We start from the raw sequence: 12,361 nt of genomic DNA, 5'->3' as shown, positions 1-12,361 counted from the left end.
AATGACAATAATCACACTGCAACGACAGCCTCACAACCCCAAACCTAGACATCTCCCCCTCCTCCACCACACCCCGCTCTTTCTTACACCCTCCTCCCCCCACCTCCTCCCCCAACCCCTCTCAGACCCTGCCCCCCACCCCCTCCCCCTCCTCCCCCAACCCCTCCAGACCCTGCCCCCCCCCCCCCCCCACACACACACAACCCACTCCCCCCCTCCTCCTCCCCCCCATCCCCCCCCCCCCAAAAAAAAATAAAAAAAATCTGCACTTCTGCTTTAGTTGTATGTCCTCTCATTTTGACAGCCTCCAAAACAACAACAACAACAAAAGTAACCCAACTCCTCCTTGGCTGTGGAAAGTAATATACACAATATTCCTCAGCTCATGGGGAATAAAGGTGGGGTGTGTGGGGGTGTGGTAAGGGGTGTGTGCATGGGTGATTTTTTTTTTTTTTTTTTTTCCATCTTTTTCTTTCACTCCCTTTTTTTTTTGCGGTTTGCGCGAATAGGTTTTTCATGGTTTTGTATGGGAAACGAAGGATGTCATAATGATTGTAACCTGTAAGGCAAACATGTTGTTCTTGGTGTTGACATGCCCCCGACACCGACCATAAATGGGAGGTCAAACTGCCAGGAGACGATTTGCTCAATGGAGCAGAACGTTGGGAGGAAGATGGTGGGGGGGCGTGGGGGGGGGGGGGGGGGGTTGGAGGAGGGGGGGAGGTGGGTGAGGGGGGAATGAGAGGGTGGAAGATTTGTCCGGAGCAGAGTCGTGGAGGCAATTTCACGCCACATAACGCCTTGCTCTCCCCCCACCAGTCTCCCGAGCAACGTTTTGTGTTTTTGTTCCGCATGACGGCACGCACACGAACGCACGCTTGTAAACGTTTTGCGGGTGTATGCCAAAGTTCACCATCATGTTTTTTTTTTTTTGGTGGGGTGGTGGGTGGGGGTGGGGGGTGGTGTTTCTCAGTCTCGTCTTCTCTTGTATGTTGTCTCTGTCTCTCTCTGTGTATGCTCCTGTCTCTTTTCTCTCTATATATATCTGTCTCTGTCTCCGTCTCTATAATTATATGCAGCTATCTCTCACCGTCTCTCTGTTCCCTCTCTCTCTCCCTCTCAACTTTCTCTCTCTGTCTCTGTGTGTGTGTGAGCCTTTGTGGGTTTAAAAGTCTCTTTTTTTTTTTTCTTCCCCCTTGGATTTGGCTGGAATGTGGTGGTGGTGTACGTGTGTGTTGTTTTGTGTCTTTAAAAAGATTGCAGCAAGATTTGCTTTCTTGGCAAATTTTGTAAGATTCTGTTTCTCCTTTAAATAAGTGGAAAAGTTTGGGAGAGGATGGGAGAGAGAGAGAGAGAGACTGAGAGTGAGGGACAGAGAGAGAGGGGGGGAGAGGGGAGGGGGAAGGGTGGTTCTCTGGGGTGGGGGAAGACAGCTTGTGAGTGATGTGTTATTTGTTGAAAAATGAACAATTTAAATGCCACTGCTACATTGTTAACTGTGTTTGGGGGTTCAACCTTCCTTCCTTCCTTCCTTCCTTCCACGTCACATTCTCTTCCTCAACCTTCGTCAAACTCTCCACAAAGATGAAATCCCCTCAATGTGTACAGTGTGTGTGCGTTGCTTGATAGCAGGCCTATGTTTCAATGTCTCCATTGGGTACATGATTTGCATTGGTATCCTTGTGTGTGTGTGTGTGTGTGTGTGTGTGTGTGTGTGTGTGTGTGTGTGTGTGTGTGTGTGTGCGTGTGCGTGTGTGTGTGTTGGGTGATGGCAGGTCTATGTTTGAATGTCTCCATTGGGTACATGATTTACATTGGTATCTGTGTGTGTGTGTGTGTGTGTGTGTGTGTGTGTGTGTGTGTGTGTGCGCGCGCGCGCGCGTGTGCGTGTGTTTGTGTTGCTTGATAGCAGGTCTATGTTTCAATGTCTCCATTGGGTACATGATTTACATCTGTATCCGTCTGTGTGTGTGTGTGTGTGTGTGTGTGTGTGTGTGTGTGTGTGTGTGTGTGTGTGTGTGTATGTTTATGTGTGTTGTTTGATAGCAGGTCTATGTTTCAATGTCTCCGTTGAGTACATGATTTACATTGGTATCCGTGTGTGTGTGTGTAAGAGCGTGTGTTGGAGGGGGAGGGGGGGGCGGTCTCTCGATGGTGTCATGAAGAGGTGGTTCACTGCACTTGTCGAGACGTCCACACAGGGGACGGAACTCGAGTCTTGTGAGCATGACAAATGACTCTCTCCCTTGGAAATAATCAAAAGATTATGGAACCCGGCTGTGTCTTTGAATGATTCAAGTCTCCCTACCCCTCCAACTACTGCTTGTTGTCATTGATATACTAATATTAATATATGCTTATTATTGTCCTTTCTTCTTCTTGTTATCTGAACAGTGAGGCAAGGAGGGCAAAGGATGGAAAATAATAATTAAAAAAAATAATAAAGAGAAGTAATTCTCTCCATTTACAAAGTACACACCTACAAGTAATTTATGTCGCAGCGCCCAGTTGTCCAGATTCCAGATGGTTTATTCATGTAAAGGCCTAGGTCCCTTATGAAGGGGTATGTGAACATTATTCTTTTATATGTAGACAAACATCACATTGCAATGCATGTTAGCGTCCACCTATTCAGTCAATTAAACAAACATAATTATAAGTAAAGCAGTGCTACCCTTCGATATGCAGAACAATGAAAAGCTGTCACAAAGTTACAATCTCTCTGAATTGTCGTTCTCTAGAGTTGTCGTTCGTCCAGTTGTCGCACTGACACCCACGCTGGATAGCTCCAAAGCGCACCAGGCAACAAGAATACGACACAGCTTCTGTAGTTAATAATAATAATAATAATGGTATTAATATAGCGCTGAATCTTGTGTAGAGACAAATCAAAGCGCTTTCGCACCAGTCATTCACACGCATGCATAACTCTGAAAACTGGAGAAACTGAAGACAAGGAAGGGCAGGCAAGGGAGGCTATTTTGGGAAGAGGTGGGTTTTAAGGCTAGACTTGAAAGAGCTGAGAGTGGAGACTTGACAAAGCGAAAGAGGAAGTTCATTCCAATCGCAAGGTCCAGAGACAGAGAAAGAACGGCGGCCAACAGTCGAATGTTTGAATCTGGGTATGCGTAAACAAAGTAGTTGAGTATTATAGCACCGGGCACCCGAAAATGGTAATGCTGACTCCAGTGTGTGTGTGACAGTATTAGCTTCTGAGTTTGTCTTCTCATTATGAACTATTTCCCAGCATCATCACCATGAATGCTCGCCCCGCCCACTACTCTCCTTTTTCTTACACCCCACCCCCCTCATCCCCTTCCTCTTCGTCGTCCTGTTTCTTATGGAAAGAATGATTGTACTGGGCTGAAATGGTTTGCAAAATACATTTTCTTCACGAACGTTATTATAATGCTCCCGAAAGCGCACCACAAGTTTATATAACTGGCTTGTGAAAGCAATGTTTTTGTTCCCTTTGTAGGCTATTCACGAATCAAGTTCTTGCGTCACAAACGTTATCGTCTATATATTTATCATGCTATTTCTCGTTTATAATTCAACCCATACCTTTTGATATCTAAAATAAATAATTTATACATGCATGCTTTCAAATCAAATAATGTTTATGAATACACCAGCCGACCGCAAGAAGACATGTTAAGGCTGTATTTTGCATTTTAGCCCCCTCAAGAATAAACTGATATTGTAAACACACACACACACACACACACACACACACACACATATATATATATCGAGACAAATACGCAGGTGTGCACGCGTGCACACACAACACACACACACACACACACACACACACACACACACACACACACACACACACACACACACACACACACACACACAGGAGAGAGACCCGAAATAGAGCAAATCTGAATTGAACCCTTCTTTGATAAGACGGTGTTTATTTTATCAATAATCCACTGAAACAGGAAACACAAAATATTTTACATCTACAAATAAACTGGAAAAAAAAAAAGAACAGCACCAACATCACAATGCCACAAGACATGCCTTGTTTACAGAAAACTGCAACGAAGTCATACATCATACAAACAGCTAATTTAAATCAGTGAACAACAACAGCAACAACACTCTTAAGAAACCAACCAACCAACCAACCAACCAACCAACCAAACAGGCGGCCGTATGGAATATACTTTAGAACTTGTAAAAGACCTCATACAACCCGAATACTCAAAAACGTTGAGATTTTTTTTTTTTTTTAAGAAGAAAAAAAGAAAACAAGAGAAAGAAAGAAAGGAAAGACAGAAAGTGGGAAGGGGCGGACAAAAAAAAAAAAAACAACAACAAAAAACAAACAAACAAAAACCACACACACACACACACACACACACACACACACACACACACACACACACACAAGAAAGAAAAGAAAAGATTGTTAAACGTTAGTTAAACGTTTGTAATGAATAACACCAGTTACGAACGGAAACCACCTTTCAGTTCTCGTAATATCAGCACGGAGTGAAACTAGGCGTGCATGGCGCAATGATCTAAATAATGTAAATGAATAAACGAACCAACAAATAAACAAATGAACAACTGAACTTAATAAATGGAAAAAAAAAAAAAATATGCAGTCCCACGACCACACCAAACACAGACCTATGCAAAAGCATAATGTATAATTATCATTCTTCGTTCGTGAGCTGCAACTCCCACGTTCACTCGTGTGTACACGTGTGGCCCCCGACTGAAAACACATCAGCGCAGTCACACAGCAGCCAAACAGGAAGGGAATATAGTATGACATAACAATACATACTTCAAGTTCAGTAGCAATTCTCGTCTATCATCGCGATGAAATTATAACACTCAAATGATGAGCCAAGTACAATGAGCATTGAAAATAAGTACACCACGAGCGATTGATACCTACGAATAATTACCATGTTGTCAAGACTATGACGCATCGAAAAGTGATAAGCCCACCTTGCGTTGTTAACATGCCACGAGAAAAGAACAGTGTGTGCACAACTTGATAACGACACGGAAATTATGAACCCACTTGTGCCATTAAAAAACAACAACAAACAAACAAAAACAAAAAAACACACACAAAAAAAAAAAAAACACAGTGCCCTTCAAAAGCCTCGAATACTACAATCTTGGCGATTGACAAGAACACTTACACACACACACACACACACACACACACACAGACTGTCTCGCGCACACACACACACACACACACACACACACACACACACACGCACGCACGCACGCACGCACGCACGCACACACACTGTCACACACACACAGACTGTCTCTCTCACACACACACACACACACACACACACACACACACCAAAACTGATCACACGAACTCCCTCGCACTCACTACCAAGTACAAGCTCTCCTCCTCCTCCTCTTCCTCCTCCTCCTCCTTCTCCTTCTTCTCCTCCTCCTTCTCCTCCTCCTTCTCCAGCTCTTCGTACAGGCAAAAGCAACCGATTTACTTGTCGGTGGCTGGCTGCCGCGACACTTCCCCATGGAAATCACCACCCCCTGGACACCTCCATTGTTTCGCAACGGGTCGGCAACGGATGTCCTTCCGTGAGCATTAGTCGTCTCGTTTCATAGCTAATGCTATCAATTAAGCGCCAGAGCCAATTAAGGGGTCTGCGTGAAATGAATAGGAGTGCTTGTTTTCACGGAGACACTGCCAGATGAAAGGCGAAAGGGACCCCAACCGGATGGACGGATGGACGGACGGACGGACGGCCGCGGGGATGCAGGAAGCAGGATTTGTGTCTTCAGTTGCTTGCAGCACGGGGCAGGCAGGCAGGAACTGAGACTGAAACTAGAAGGTTTCGGCAGTGACTGAGAGAGAGAGAGAGAGAGAGAGAGAGAGAGAGAGAGAGAGAAAGAGACAGAGAGAGACAGAGAGAGAGAGAGAGAGACAGAGAGAGAGGTGGGTGGGGCCGAGAGAGAGAGACAGACAGATGCAGAGAGACAGAGAGAGAGAGAGAGAGAGAGAGAGAGAGAGAGAGAGAGAGACGGCACCAGGGAGAGATAACGCTGTGGCAGTTCAAAAGCACACACACACACACACACACACACACACACACACACACACACACACACAGAGGGAAGAACGTGGGAGTTGAAACGATGTGGTAGAGAGAGGGCGGAGGAAGGAGGAGGGAGGTTCTTCACAGAGAAAAAAAAAAAGAGAGAGAGAAAGGGGGGGGAGGGCCAGTCACGAGCAGAAGACAAGTGAGCGGCAGGCGGCACCTCCCACCTCCCCTCCCCTTTCTTTTCTCCTGAACGAGACGAGAGAGAGAGAGAGAGGGCAAGTTCCCTCCCCACACCCCCAAGCGCGTGCACGGAGAGGGCCGGGCTACTACCACAACAGCGCTAAGTTAGGAACGCCCCACCAGCACTAACACGGAACGTCAGTCTGGGCAAACACGATGCCAGCACCACGCTCCACTCCGAAAAGTGGGCGGCGCTTGAAGCGGGACGAGCGGCTCTAGCCGAAAAGCCCACACAAAAGTCGGGTGGGGGGGTTGGGGGGAGGAGGGGGGAAGAAGAAGAAGAAAAAGAAGAAGAACATGAACGATTGAAAGGAAGGGTTCCCCCACCTCCTCCCTCCTCCCCCACATACAGAGAGAGAGAGGCAAAAGCGGACAGCCACGCGAGTGAGCAGCACTACAGCTCTTTACCGAGGTGTTGACGTACAGTTGTAGTGGCAGCCACGGCGCTCGGCGGTCACTTTGACTTCACCACTCCCTCCAGTGCGCTTCACAGGCAGATAGAGAAACAGACAAGCCGGCTTTCTGCTCATCAGCTCACCCAGGCGTTTGTTCTTTGACGTTAGGTTTACATGTTCCTTCCTTCCTTCCTTCCTTCCTTCCTACCTTCCTTGCTTCCACCACCGAGACAGCCAGACCACCACCGCAGTGCTCTTTCTTGTTTTGGATGTGACTCTCTAACTGACAGGACTTTGCCGCTGGTTCTGACATTGTGGTTTCAACAACATCTGGGCTCCTGGACTCTTAAGGTCCATGGTGATTCTTCAGCTCTCTGGGCGGGCTTAGTCGGCCTGGTAGCCATGGATCGTTCCGGCGAAGCGAACACTATGAGCAGTGACGGTCACATTGGTCGGAAATCGAACGGTACTGCTGCTCTAGGTGCTGTGAACGCCGCCGTCACGGTGTCCGGGGGTCGTCAGGGTTCAGTGATCAGCATGAAGAGCTCCTCTTCGCCTCAGGCCGTGAATCTGGTGAAGGGGGACAGTAGTGGCGGTGGCGGTGGTGGTCCCTCCGCCCTGACCATGAAGACCCTCAGCACCAGTGTGGCCTGCAGCATGAGCAGAATGCTGATGATGGTGGGGGCGGCGGCTCCGGGAGCCAAGCCCTGCACTGCCTCCTCCTCGTCCTCCTCGTCCTCCTTGTCCACCTCCTCGGTGCCCATGGTTCTGGAGGACAACTCCGAGGCTGTCAACCTCACGGTGGCGTCTTCGTCATCAGCTTCTTTTACTTCATCTTCTTCGTCGTTTTCTTCTTCTTCTTCCTCCGCTGTGTCATCATCATCATCATCATCAGCGTCAATGTCATCGTTAGCGTCATCCTCAGGGGCAGCTCTAACGACACAAGCAGTGCTACCACCACCACCACCGTCCTCAGCCATGTCCCTGTCGGCCACCTCGCCGTCCCCGCTGATGCTGTCCGCCATCTCCAGGACCATGCCCCTCCCCCTCCCACCCTCCTCCAGGATACCCCCGCCACCTCCCCTCTCTTCCTTACCCTCCTCCATCACCTCCTCCTCTATCGCCTCCTCCTCCTCCTCCTTGCTCTCCAGACCCTCAGCCCTAAGACCCGGGGCCGGCGTGACGTCACCACCAGGGGAAAGGATGTACGTCGATCACTCGGACAACGAGGACAATGACGACCACTTCCTCGACGAGGACAACGACGACGACTCCCGAGCTCACTGCGAGCACAGCCCGAGGGTGGGTGGTGGGGGTGTGAGCACGGACAGTGGTGAGGACGACGCCAGGACTTTCGGGGTGAGGGAGCGACTGTCTCCCTCTCTACCCCCTCCTCCCCCCGGACAAAGTGCGCGTGGGGGGAATCGAGATGGGAACGGTCGGGAGGGTAACCCCGCTCACGGGGGCGGCGGCGGTGGCGGCGGCGGGGCTGGGTCTCCGGAGCCCCCCGCCAAGCCCCACGGCCTGACCTCCTTCAGTGTGGTGGACATTCTCAGCCCCTCCAAGTTCATCGGTGGCAGCAGGCCCAGGGTTTGGCACCCGTGGGGGGACCGACCCTCCCCCGGTGCCATCAGGTCTGGCGACTCGGATTCAGGTGGGTTTTTTTTGTTGTTGTTGTTTTTTGGAGACCCTTGTGATGTGTTGTGCTGTGTTGTGTTGTGTTGTGTTGTGTTGTGTTGTGTTGTGTTGCATCGTGTCGTCTTGTCTTCTATTGCACTGTTTTGTATTGTCTTCTATTTCACTGTTTTGTACTGTCTTCTATTTGCACTGTGTATTGTCTTCTGTTGCATTGTTTTGTATTGTCTTTTGTTGCACCGTTTCATATCATCTTGTATTGCACCGTTTTATATCGTCTTCTATTGCACTGTTTTGTATTGTCTTCTATTGCGTTGTTTTGTATCGCCTTATGTTGCATTGTTTTATATTGTCTTCTGTTTTGTATTGTCTTCAATTGCGCTCTTTTGTATTGTCTTCAATTGCACTGTTTTGTATTGTCTTCAATTGCACTGTTTTGTATTGTCTTCTGTTGCACTGTTTTGTATTGTCTTCAATTGCACTGTTTTGTATTGTCTTCTGTTGCACTGTTTTGTATTGTCTTCTGTTGCACTGTTTTGTATTGTCTTCTGTTGCACTGTTTTGTATTGTCTTCAGTTGCACTGTTTTGTATTGTCTTCTGTTGCACTGTTTTGTATTGTCTTAAATTGCACTGTTTTATATTGTCTTAAATTGCACTGTATTATATTGTTCTTCAATTGCACTGTTTTGTATTGTCTTAAATTGCAGTTTTGTGTCTTCTATTGCACTGTGGAGTATTCGGTGTTTGTTTGGGTTTTTTTTGTTTTTTTTATCACAACACTGTCATTTCTCTGTGTGAAATTCAGGCTGCTCTCCCACATGGAGGGCAATGTATGTTTGTGTGTGTGTATGTGTGTGTGTGTGTGTGTGCGTGTGTGTGTGTGTGTGTGTGTGTGTGTGTGTCTTTCTGTCTGTCTGTGCGTCTGAATATGTCTCAAGTGTTGTCTTTCTGTGTACCTGTCTGTCTCTTTCTCACTCTCTTCACTCTGTGTGTATGTTGGTGGGGTGTGTGCCAGAGAGACAGAGACAGAGAGAGAGAGAGAGTGTGTGTGTGTGCTATGGAAAGAGTGTGTGAGAGAGACAGGAAGAGAGACACACAGACAGACAGAGGGAGAGAGAGATTATCACCATGTACAGAATAACTCCAATGTCGCATCATACAATACACCAGTATGGCTGGCAATGTCACTTTATCTGGAAAGGAGTAAAAGTGAAGACAACTTCAATATATAATTCGCGCAGTTCCGATGGACAAGAAAAATGGATTGAATGACTTAAAGGGAAAAGGCAAAGAAGGAAGGAAGAAAAAAAATAGAAAGCAGAAATGTAAAACATATGACAAGGAAACGGAAAATGAAATGGGAAATTTAAAAATAAATGGTGAGTATTCAAACACTTGGATTCTGAAATAAACAAAATAATTCACATGATACTGATTTAAATCTTCATGATTTTTTTTCCAGCTTCAAGCATAGTCCTTTCCTTGATTTGATTTTTTTTCTAAATAAACAGACAAAAAGACTGGCATTTTATACTTGTCAGTAATGAACGTATTTCGAGAGAGTCATTCAGTTTTTAGATATTCTATTGCAAAATTCATTTCATCTCCATGGTGAAACCCGTGCATCTCTACTCGAAGCATAATGTAAAAACACTCAGCCTTCTTAAAGTATGAGATATTGCGCTGATAGAATATTTTTTGTGGAAGTAAATTGATAATGATGGGACTGAAGACATCCGTTTACAAGAGGAATTGTCTTTGTTAAATAAACGATTTATATTCGTATTCGTTAACACTCGATTGCATGGAAATCTCTCACTCGACCTGTCTTAAATTTGTATTCTAAATATGTGCCCGCTGATACAAAAATGTATGTATTTACCTGTTTATTTTGTGATTTTATTTGTTCCTTTGTTTTGTTCTGTTTTTACTTTAGGTTTGCTTTCTACAAACAAATCGTTATATTGTTTTCAATCGTTATGTTGTGCCCTTCGCAATCACGTCTATTAAATTTGATTTTTTTTCCATTTGGTATATAATCCAGTAGCTGTATACATAATTATATATATATATACGTGTTTACTTTCATTCCTGAATATGTCTTTGGGTTTTGTAAATGTCTAGTTATAATGTGAGATAGTAAAATAACTTTGAATATGATTACAAATATGACTGTTATAACGAGACTGGGTAGTTGTTGTTATTATTGCTCTTCTTCTTCTTCTTCTTCTTCAACATCCTTTTCTTCTCCTTCTCACACAGGCGTGCCTGTCTATGAATGGTTGTAGTTGAGAGAGAGAGAGAGAGAGAGAGAGAGAGAGAGAGAGAGAGAGATCAAATATTGTCATTCATTATATTTCCCATCAACAAAAAAAGAAAATGAGCATTCAAGGTTCAATTATTCAGTTTTTCAAGCACGTGAGAATCAAGGAAATTATGAGAGTGTAATGCTTTTTCCGATGTGAGTGCTATGTGTTCATAAAGACAGCGGCCGCCGTCTGACGCTGCGCGCACTTCCCTTTGATGTGGGCATTAGCACACACAGTGGGAAGCCTGGGTACTTGTGCTGGGTGTGCCAATTAGAAAAGTGTGAGTTTGTGTGCGTGTGAGTGGCGCGCGGATAGGCTACCCGTTCACATTTAGATTATATAGCAGTCGGGGTTTGTGTGTGTGTGTGTGTGTGTGTGTGTGTGTGTGCTTTAATGATTTTATTTTTAAGTCTCTCTCTGTGTGTGTGTGTGTGTGTGTGTGTGTGTGTGTGTGCGCGCGCGCGCGCGCGCTTTCCTGAGCAAGATGTGCAAACTCCGTTGCAGTTTTATTTACACTGTTAATAACTCCACAATGTTTATTTATTACTTTCTTTTCTTTCTTTTTTTTTTTTTTTTAAACGGAATCGTATAACGCTGATGGTAATTTGTTGTAGAAAGAAGAAGTAGTAGAGCTTGCCATTGTGTAACCTTTCGTGGTGGTAGGCTAGTTGTTGTAGCAGTAACAGTGCTAGTAAGTGGTCACTTTAGTTTTGCAATATATTTCTTTTTAATTAAGCATCACTCACATGAAATATCCAAGCTTTCGAAAACGAAATCGATTCAGAATACTTTATTGTCTGCTTCAAGCAGTCCAAACAGACAATTTTCTTGTGAAAAAAAACGGCATGAAAGAAAAGAGCGATGGATATGTACCATACTAAGTGAATGATTTTATTCTGTGTAGCTAAAATCCTATGATATAATAATTGACCGGGAAGTTTTCATACAAACTTTTAAAATATTTTGTAATCCACGATTAAGCCAGTTATGTACAAAATGTTAGTAATATTTAAACGGTATGAATTCGTTTTATCATGACAAAAAAAACCAAAAACAAAGCGCTTCTTGTATCGTCCATCAAGTTTGTGTTCCAATCAGTTCTTGTTCACTTGTTTTTTGTTTATTTTTTCAATAGTAAGCACGCAAAATATTAAACGATTTTTCTGAAACTTCACCTTGTGTTCAATTGTAGTTTTACAAATAGAAATTTGAATACACTTTGGGGAAACGCATCGCCAGAATTCAAGATGAATGGTGGAGAATATTATACAAGTTACAGAAAAATTTTTTTTAAAAGACAAATAAATCAAAAGCAGAATTAGAATTTGAAGATATTCACATGGAACATGATAAAACGGGAAAAAAAAAACACAAACTAGAAGATTGAAAAAACAAAACAAAAAAAAAAAAAACCCACTTCCACTCCCCTCTTTACTTACTGGTTTGTTGTTGTTGTTTTTTAATCGTTATTAAATAGTAACACGTATTCGTTATTTTTTAAAATATATTTCTTTGTTATCCCTTAAATAACTCGTTTCTCCGAATGTATTTCCAAACGGTTTACTGCGGCACATTTAAAATACTTATACTTGATTTAATCCTCGATTATTTGCCATTATCTTTATTTCTTGGGTGGCTGTGTCTGTCGGTACGTGCACGTTTACGCGTGTGTGCGCTGAAGAAGGGGGTGGTGGTGGTGGTAGTAATAATAATAATAAT

General features: G+C 44.6%; 1 protein-coding gene across 1 annotated transcript in view; it reads left to right on the top strand.

Annotated features, from left to right (window-relative positions):
- The first annotated feature begins 6,749 nt into the window (after window positions 1-6,749).
- Window positions 6,750-12,361, top strand: part of LOC143279456 (uncharacterized) — a 26,324-nt gene continuing 20,712 nt past the window's right edge. The window contains exon 1 of the mRNA XM_076583500.1: window positions 6,750-8,351. Within this exon, the coding sequence (XP_076439615.1) occupies window positions 6,872-8,351 (1,480 nt within the window). The 5' untranslated portion in view covers window positions 6,750-6,871. The remainder of the gene's footprint in view (window positions 8,352-12,361) is intronic.

Source organism: Babylonia areolata, chromosome 2 (genome assembly GCF_041734735.1).
Source record: "Babylonia areolata isolate BAREFJ2019XMU chromosome 2, ASM4173473v1, whole genome shotgun sequence".
Lineage (NCBI taxonomy): Eukaryota > Metazoa > Mollusca > Gastropoda > Neogastropoda > Buccinidae > Babylonia > Babylonia areolata.
This window is presented reverse-complemented; position numbering and strand designations above follow the sequence as displayed.